Source organism: Cebus imitator, unplaced genomic scaffold (assembly GCF_001604975.1).
Source record: "Cebus imitator isolate Cc_AM_T3 unplaced genomic scaffold, Cebus_imitator-1.0 Scaffold28, whole genome shotgun sequence".
Taxonomy (NCBI): Eukaryota; Metazoa; Chordata; class Mammalia; order Primates; family Cebidae; genus Cebus; species Cebus imitator.
The window spans coordinates 4,961,142-4,970,422 of record NW_016107343.1 but is presented as its reverse complement, the minus strand read 5'-3'; the positions used below and the strand labels follow the sequence as shown (position 1 = coordinate 4,970,422).

Here is a 9,281-nt window from a genome sequence, read left to right as displayed (position 1 = left end):
TGCCTGTAATCCCAGCTACTCAGGTGGCTGAGGCAAAAGAATCACTTGAACCCAGGAGGCAGAGTGCAGTGAGCTGAGACTGCACCACTGCACTCCAGCCTGGGCGACAGCGCGACTCTGTCTCAAAATAAATAAATAAATAAATAAATAAATAAATAGCACACATCAAAAGGAAATTTTCTACAGGGCTTAGAATAGCATTATAGACTCATCTTCCCAGTTTCTACACTTTAATATCTGCTGCTAAGTTGCTACATGTACATTTCTATGCTCATCTTCCCCATGCAGATTGTGAAGACAAAGGCAGAGGCCATGTCATGGGGTGGAAGCAACTACTTCGATCACTAACAGTGGCTGGAATAGTGTTCTACTCCAGGTATACTCTTCATAATTGCTGGAAAATGATCATTATAGACAACTGACCCACCTTCTAACTATTCAGTATCATAGATTCTCAACAGAACAACTGATTGGTCTATAAGCCTTCTCTCAAACACTCTTCCTCATGTTGAGCTTCACAGTTATCATCTTGGAGACTCAGAAAATGATTCAGCTTTGAGCTTGCTAACTCAGCAGTCTGATGCATTAGCAGAAGCCAAGATTTTTTTTTGAAGGATGCCAAATCCATAGCAAAAGCCAAGATTTTTTTGATAAAATAAAATGCATTTTGGTAGAATTTAAATAAAACCAGAGTATTCACAGCTATTCCAATTTCCAAACAGCTCATTTTAAGAAACTTAGAAAACTGAAAGAATTTGACCAACTTCTATGCACCCTTTGCTTTTTCTGCAGTACCCAGAAAAGGACACAAATCCCCTAACTTAGTATTATAGAATTCTTTTACAAATAGCTGATAACATTACTGTTTGAAATTTACTTTGGATGCTGAATAACATGAGTGTAATCATTCAAAACATGCTTATGGTCTGAACTCGTTTTTTTTTTTTTTTTCGAGACAGAGTCTTGCTCTGTCACCAGCCTGGAGTGCAGTGGTGCAATCTTGGCTCACTGCAACCCCCACCTCCCAGGTTTAAGCAACTCCCCTGCCTCAGCTTCCTGAGTAGCTAGACTACAGGCATGTGCCATCATGCCCGGCTAATTTTTTGTATTTTAGTAGAGACAGGGTTTCACCATGTTGGCTAGGATGGTCTCAATCTCCTGACCTTGTGATTTGCCTTCTTCAGCCTCCCAAAGTGCTGGGATTACAGGTGTCAGCCACCAGGCCTGGCCCATGGTCTGAACTTGTAAATATCAGGTTATAAAGTGAAATCAGGGTCAGATGTATAACAAAAAAAATTTTTTTAAGAGACAAGGTCTTGCTCTGTCACCCAAGCTAGAATGCAGTGGTGTAATCATAGCTCACTGCAGCCTGGAGCTCCTGGGCTCAAGCGATCCTTCCTCCTAAGCCTCCCAAGTAGCTAGGACTACAGCCACATGCCACCATGCCCAGCTAATTTTTTTTTTTTTTTTTTTTTGTAGAGAGGAGGTCTTGCTATGTTGCTCAGGCTGGTCTCAAACTCCTGGCCTCAAGCAATCCTCCCCACTTGGCATCCCAAAGCCCTGGGATTATAGGTGTGAGCCACTACATCCAGCTTGTATCAAAATCTTGACCACACTTGGGACTTAACAATTAACTTCTATTACTTCAAAGTATTAATAAATCTCTGAACTTTTTTCTATTAAGTCTAATGTTTGATACTGAAAAAGCTAAAGTCATTGGAGAGTTTTTACTTCTACACTTGTTTTTCAAATAAAAATTAAATTGAAAGCAAAGAAACTATAAATACAAACGGGTCTGGCCCCTCATGCATATATACATACATACAAGGTTTTTATTCTTAACATCAGTTACCTTCTGCCCTTCTCACAAAGCTTCTCAATTTCAGCTTTCAGATCCTGCTCCTTCTGTAAAAACTCCTTCTTTTCTTTCTCTATCTTCTTCTTTGTTTCTTCTCGTTTTATTGTCACATCCTGAATAGCCTTTAGTATCTCCTGAGTTCCACACAATTACAGTCGAACACAAATAAAAAAGAAAACAAGTTAGTTCTTCTGATGTGAAGGTTATTTTCAACTATCACAAATTCACATATTGACTTTAGTGAATTCAAACTGAATTCAAAGAATATGGTTGATGAGTAGCTCCAAAAGCCAGTATTCAGACCCAAAGGAGAAGGTTATAGTAATGCAGATTGCAACTCAACAAGAAAAATAATTTCTAGCAACCACAATTGTTCAAAAAAGGAATATACTGCCTTGCGAAGCAGTAAGCTCTCCATTACTCGTGTTCAAATAAAGGCTGAATGAACATGAACACCTGTCAAGAATGCTGAGAAAAGAGTTCTTGTACCAGGTGGGAGTCTGTACATCCAACAAGCATTGTCTTGTTTCGTTTTGTGAAGAGTCTACTTTACTATGCATGGGTTTTATTTGTTTTACTATTTAACAACAACAAATACACACACACACACACACGTACAAACACACACACGTACAAACACACATGCTTTTTTTTTCAATTAGGAGTCAAATAGGCCAGGAGCAGTGGCTCATGCCTATAATCCTTGCACTTTGGGAACCCAAGGCAGGAAGATCACTGTGTCCAGGAGTTAGAGACCAACCTAGGAAACATACAAAGACCTTGTCTCTACAAAAAGTAAAAAAATTAGCCAGGCGTGGTGACACATGTCTGTGGTCCAGATACTCGAGAGGCTGAGGTGGAAGGATAGCTCGAAACCAGAAGGTCAAGGATACAGTGAGCCTTGATTGTACCCACTGTATTCCAGCCTGGGCAACAGAACAACACCCAGTTTCAAAAAAAAGTAAAACAATACAAAGGCGATGAAGAGTCACCCCCACCCCCACTTCATACCACTTCCACCCATAAGAGTAATCAATATGTTAACTGCTTTGTATTACACTTTCACATCTTTCTTTATGCTCACACAAAGGCATGTATACTTAGGTATGCATTTCTTTGCTTTTTTTTTTTAAATGAAGTTATTTTACATACATTATTTTGCATCCTGATTTCTTTTACTTGACATGAATGTATTATGTCAATAAATATGGATCTAATTCAAAAATACCTGTATAATATAACACAGGTGTATCTAACTAATCCGAACATTCTCTACTAAAAGTCTGAGTATTAACACCTTTTTTTTGAGACAGGGTATCGTTCTGTTACTCAGGCTGGAGTGCAGTGGCACAATATCAGCTCACTGCAACCTCTGCCTCCTGGGCTTAAGCAATCCTCCCACTTCAGCCTCCCATGTAGCCGGGACCACAATGCCTTGGACAGGCACTACTGAATGTTTCTTGTGTGCACCACCATGCCCAGTTCGTTTTTGTATTTTTGGTAGAGATAGGGTTTTGCTATGTCGCCCAGGCTGGTTTGAACTCCTAGACTCAGTGATCCACCTGCCTCGACCTCTAACAGTGCTGGGATTACAGGTGTGAGCCACCATACTCGGCCTTGCCTTTTTATTTCAATTAACTCAAAAATAAAATCAAAGTTTGAGCCGGGCATGGATGGCTCAAACTTTATTTTTGAGTTAACTGAAATAAAAAGGCCTCCTTTGGGAGGCCAAGGCGGTTGAATTTTTTGAGTCTGGAGTTCAAGACCAGCCTGGGAGACATGGTAAAACCCCATCTCTACCAAAAATACAAAAAATGAGCCAAGCATAGTGGCACACGCCTGTGTTTCCAGCCACTTGTGAGGCTGAGGTGGGAGGATCGCTTGAGCCCAGGAGGCAGAGGCTGCAGTGAGCCAAGACGGGGCTATTACACTCCAGCCTGAGTGACACAGTGAGACTCTGTCTCAAAAATAAATAAATAAAAAGTTTTAAACAATTAAAGTTTGATCAGGGACTGTTGCTTAACTCACTGACAATTTCAATATAAGCAGAATACCTGGTGATTCTTCATTTCTTCTTCTCTCCTTTGCTGAAGCTGCTTTAACTGCACTTGGAGCTGATTCTCCACTTGCCTCTGTTTGTCCAGGACTTCCTGGTAACGCTCTTTCAACAGGGTTCTCTCTGTCATCATTTTATCCTATTATGAACAAGACCAGAAAAGTTTATTTCCTAATTTAATCACAAGAAACATTCACTAGTGCCTGTCCAAGGCATTGTATAGAGCTCTATGACTACACTATCCAATATTGAAGCCACTAGCCACATGTGGCTATATTAATTTAAATTCATTAAAATATGATGAAATTGGCTGGGCATGGTGGTTCACACCTATAATCACAGCACTTTGGGAGGCTCAGGCGGGCAGATCGCTTGTGTTCAGAAATGAGAGACAGGCTTGAGCAACATGGCAAAACCTTGCCTCTAAAAAAATTTAAAAATTAGCTGAGCATGCCAGCACTCAACTGTAGTCCCAGCTACTTGGGAGGCTGAGGTGGGACGATCACTTGAGCCTGGGAGGCGGAGGTTACAGTGAGCTGAGATCATGCCACTGCACTTCAGCCTAGGCAACAAAGCAAGACTGTCTCAAAAAAGCGTCCAGGAACATGATTCCTTACTGCTTAATAATAACACTGAAAACTGATGGATCTACTCAAGAGGTCTGGGAACCTGGTATGGAGACTGAACAATTCAGCACGCTTTCATATAAAGTAGGGATTAGAAGCGAAGCTTCTAGCCTAGGCACAGTGGCTCCTGCCTATAATCCCAGCACTTTGAGGGGCCAAGGTGGGAAGACTGCTTGAGGTCAGGAGCTCATAACCAGCCTGGGCAACACAACAATACCTGGCCTCTATCAAAAAATAACAATAATAAATAAATAAATAGAAGTGCTACTGAAAACAGTTTAGTTCTGCCACCCCCATGTCAGTAAATCAAGAAAATCAATGGTTACCTTTCAAAGGGACATTAAAATTTGAAGAGGGTCAACTTAAAACACATTTGGTATGAAGTAGCCTGTGTAATATTTAAATTGAGAGCTCTAAACTGAATTTTTTCATTAAATAATAACCATTTTTAAAAAGTTTTAGAAATGAATGGGGGAAACATCATATTATAATCATTTTTATGAAAGGCTCTCAAGGCTGGGCGCGGTGGCTGATGCCTGTAATCCCAGCACTTTGGGAAGCTGAGGTGGGCAGATCACTTGAGGTGAGGAGTTCAAGACCAGCCTGGCCAATGTGAAATCCCATCTCTCCTAAAAATACAAAAACTAGCTGGGCATGGTGGCACACGCCTATAATCCCAGCTTGGGAGGCTAAGGCAGGAGAACGGCTTGAACCTGGGAGGCAGAGGTTGCAGTGAGTGAAGTGCGCACCATTGCACTCCAGCCTGGGTGACAGAGCAAGACTCAGTCTCAAAATAAATAATTAAATTAAATTAAATTAAATTAAAAATAAAAAAGGCTCTCAAGATAGAACTTTGGCTTTGGCATAAGCTGATCTTTAGTCCATGTACTGAAATGTGACTAAGCTGTCCCAAATAGCTGATTCCTTAGCATCATGCCTTTCTAGCAATTCTGAACCTGGATTCTACAGGTGAACCTCAGGAAATCTTTGAACTCTCTGCAACTAGTGTATGTATATATTTTTTTGAGATGAGAATTCCAAGTTTCCAAAAGATTCTGAAAGAGGATCTTAACCAAAGAAAAGTTGAAACCAGCAGATTATTATTTTTTTGAGACGCAGTCTCACTCTGTTGCCCAGGCTAGAATGTGGGGGCACAATCTCGGCTTACTGCAACCTCTGCCTCCCGGGTTCAAGCGGTTCTTGTGCCTCAGCCTCCCAAGTGGCAGGGATTAAAGGCATTGCACTAACACGCTCAGTTAATTTTTGTATTTTTAGTAAATAAGGGCTTTTGCCATGTTGGCCAAGCCAGTCTCAAACTCCTGGCCTCAAGCAATCCAGCTGCCTCAGCCTCCCATAGTGCTGCGATTACAGGTGTGAACCACTGCACCCAACTCTTTTTTTTCCTTTTTTTTTGAGACAGAGTTTTGCTATGTCTCCCAGGCTGGAGTGCAGTGGTGCGATCTCAGCTCACTGCGATCTCTGCCTCCTGGGTTCAAGTGATCTTGGCTCACTGCAATCTCTGCCACCTGGGTTCAACTGATTCTCCCGCCTCAGCCTCCCAAGTAGCTGAGATTACAGGCATGTGTCACCATGCCCAACTAATTTTTTTTGTATTTTTAGTAGAGACAGGGTTTTACCATGTTGCCCAGGCTGGTCTCAAACCCTTGACCTTAAGAGATCCACACACCTCGGCCTCCCAAAGTGCTGGGATTACAGGGATGAACCACCACACATTGCCTTTTTTTTTTTTTACCACAATTCTTTCCCTTTACTTCCTTCTTTTCCTAAAATACATTTTAAAAATTATTATTATTATTATTATAGAGATGAGGTCTCACTATGTTGCCCAGGCTGGTCTTGAACTTCTAGACTCAAGCAATCCACCCACCTCAGCCTCTTAAAGTGCTGGGATTATAGGCATAAACCACCGCACCCCACTTATGATGCATGTTTAGGACACAGGATCGGGGAAAAACTAGTATCATGGAAAAAAGTCTTAAGGTACATACTATTACAACATACAAGGAGATAACTTAAAGGTGTGCTTGAACCAATTTGTCTATCTTAATGAGCCAAAGGGTTTATACACTGTTACTCTGCTTCATCAGTGGCTAGTTGGTTCCTAGGACTAGGAGTAACAATTTCAAATGTAGGTAGTGGGCAATGGTCATAAATATATGAAAAGGGTAGAAAACAGAACAGGAGTCAGGTTTCTTATACTGCCACCAAGCTTAACAACCTGCTTAGTTTCACTGCCTTTTTGTTTTGTTTTGTTTCTGGAGACAGAGTCTCGCTCTGTCACCCAGCCTGGGCTCACTGCAACCTCTGCCTCCCGTGTTCAAGCAATTCTCTGGAGCAGCCTACAGAGTAGCTGTGATTACAGGTATCAGCCACTATGTCTGGCTAATTTTTGTCTTTTTAGTAGAAATGAGGTTTCACCATGTTGGCCAAGCTGGTGTTGAACTCCTGACCTCAGGTGATATGCCCGCCTTGGTCTCCTAAAGTGCTGGGGTTACAGGCATGAGCCACCGCACCCGGCCTCACTTCCTTTTTAAAAGCATATGGACCTCACTACCACACATAAATAGAGTCAAACGAAACACAACCTTGGGCCTCTTTTGGCTCAGTAACTTGCTGGGTTTCCATTCATTCCTGCTAATCGTAACTTGACTGTTACAATTAAGTCCCGAGTTGCTACACTCTATTTTAAAATTTTTATTGGCTTCATCTGGTTAATGTCCACCAATAACTTTTTTCCATCTGCCCTTCAATTTCTTCAGTTTGTACCAAATATCCACTCTCTTATCTGGTTGCCACAAGCACTTTCTCTTTTTATACCCTCTTCATAAATTAACCTATCTTATCCTAAAGACCTCTTCCTAAGGTGCCTTTCCCAGCATTACTTTCCCTTTAAAAAATGTACATTTAGATATCCATATATTTAAAGGTGGAAGTTTTAGCCACAAAATGCCCGGGATGGATCAAAGGAAACATTTTAACAAAGATAGGTGTGATGCTCTGTACTTATGTTTCAAAAACCAACTATCTGGGGATAAAATTAGAAAGACAAGTAAATAATACATTGAAAAAAGGCTGGATGGAGTTTGACTAAAAGCTTAACAGTATGACAGAGTTGCCAAAATAAGTCAATGTAAGCTTAAGAAATACTGCCTAGAATGAGAGATACCGAGAGACCCACTGTATTGTAAAGTAATTATACTATCTCTATACTATTACATATGGTTCTCAAGATCGCTTTTTAAAACAAATACTGATAAAATGGAACACGTCTAGGTGAAAGTAACCAGAATGATAATACAGAAATGGAAAACAGTATCAAAAAGAATACTAAAAACATCTGGGGATGTTTCACCTGGAAAGGTTTGAACTTGGGAAATAAGAGAATAAAGGGAAGAGGCATAAAAAAACTTTAAAATATACACAAGGCTAACAAGGAGAAAAGGAACTGGATGTATTCCATAAAGCTCAAGAGAAAGCTATAATAAGAATTTTTTTTTTTTGAGACTGAGTCTTGCTCTGTTGCTAGGCTGGAGTGCAGTGGCACAAACTCAGCTCACTGCAACTTCCACCTCTGGGGTTCAAGTGATTCTCCTGCCTCAGTCTCCTGAGTAGCTGGGATTATCGGTGTGCACCACCACGAGCAGCTAATTTTTGTATTTTTAGTAGAGATGAGGTTTCACCATGTTGGCCAGGATGGTCTCGATCTCTTGACCTCAAGGGATCCATCCATCTCGGCCTCCCAAAGTGCTGGGATTACAGACATGAGCTACTGTGCCCAGTCAGAACTTTTTTTTTTTTTTGAGATGAGGTCTCACTCTCTTGCCCAGGCTAGAGTGCAGTGGCTCAATCTCAGCTCACTGCTACCTCGACCTCCCGGGTTCAAGCAATTCTCCTGCCTCAGCCTCCCAAGTATCTGTGATTACAGGCATGCACCACCACCTTTGGCTAATTTTGTTGTTGTTGTTGTTCGTTTGTTTGTTTTTTGAGACAGCGTCTAGCTCTGTCACTCAGGCTGGAGTGCAGTGGTGCGATCTTGGCTCACTGCAATCTCCGCCTCCCAGGTTCAAGCTATTCTCGTGCCTCAGCCTCTCGAGTAGTTGCGATTACAGGCAAGCACCATCATGCCAGGCTACTTTTTTTTTTATTTTTAGTAGAGACGGGGTTTCGCCATGTTGTCCAGGCTGGTCTCAAACTCTGAGCTCAGGCAATCGGCCTGCCTCCACCTCCCAAAGTGCTAGGATTACAGGTGTGAGACACCGTGCCTGGCCTAAATTTTTGTATTTTTAGTAGAAACAGGTATTCACCATGTTGGTCAGGCTGGTCTGGAACTCCTGACCTCAGGTGATCCACCAGCCTCAGCCTCCCAAAGTGTTGGGATTACAGGCATGAGCCACCATGCCTGGCCTTTTCTTTTTTTAAATTTTTGTTTCAGACAGTCTCACTGTCACCCAGGCTGCAGTACAATCACACAATCACAGCTCACACAGCCTCCTCCTCCTCCTGTGCTCAGGTGATCCTCCCACCTCAGCCTCCTGAGCAGCTAACACTATAGGCATGTACCATCACACCTAGCTAATTTCTGTATCTTTTTTAGTAGAGATGGGGTTTTTCACCATGTTGGTCAGGGTAGTCTCGAACTCCTGACCTTGTGATCCACCTGCCTTGGCCTCCCAAAGTACTGGATTACAGGTGTGAGAAACTGCACCTGGCCAGAGCTACT

General features: G+C 41.9%; 1 protein-coding gene across 1 annotated transcript in view; it reads right to left on the bottom strand.

Annotated features, from left to right (window-relative positions):
* The window catches only part of RNF214 (ring finger protein 214), a 50,679-nt gene that overhangs the window by 33,462 nt on the left and 7,936 nt on the right, over positions 1-9,281 (bottom strand). The window contains 2 exon segments of the mRNA XM_017523250.2: positions 1,853-1,992; positions 3,913-4,053. Of these exon segments, the coding sequence (XP_017378739.2) occupies positions 1,853-1,992; positions 3,913-4,053 (281 nt within the window).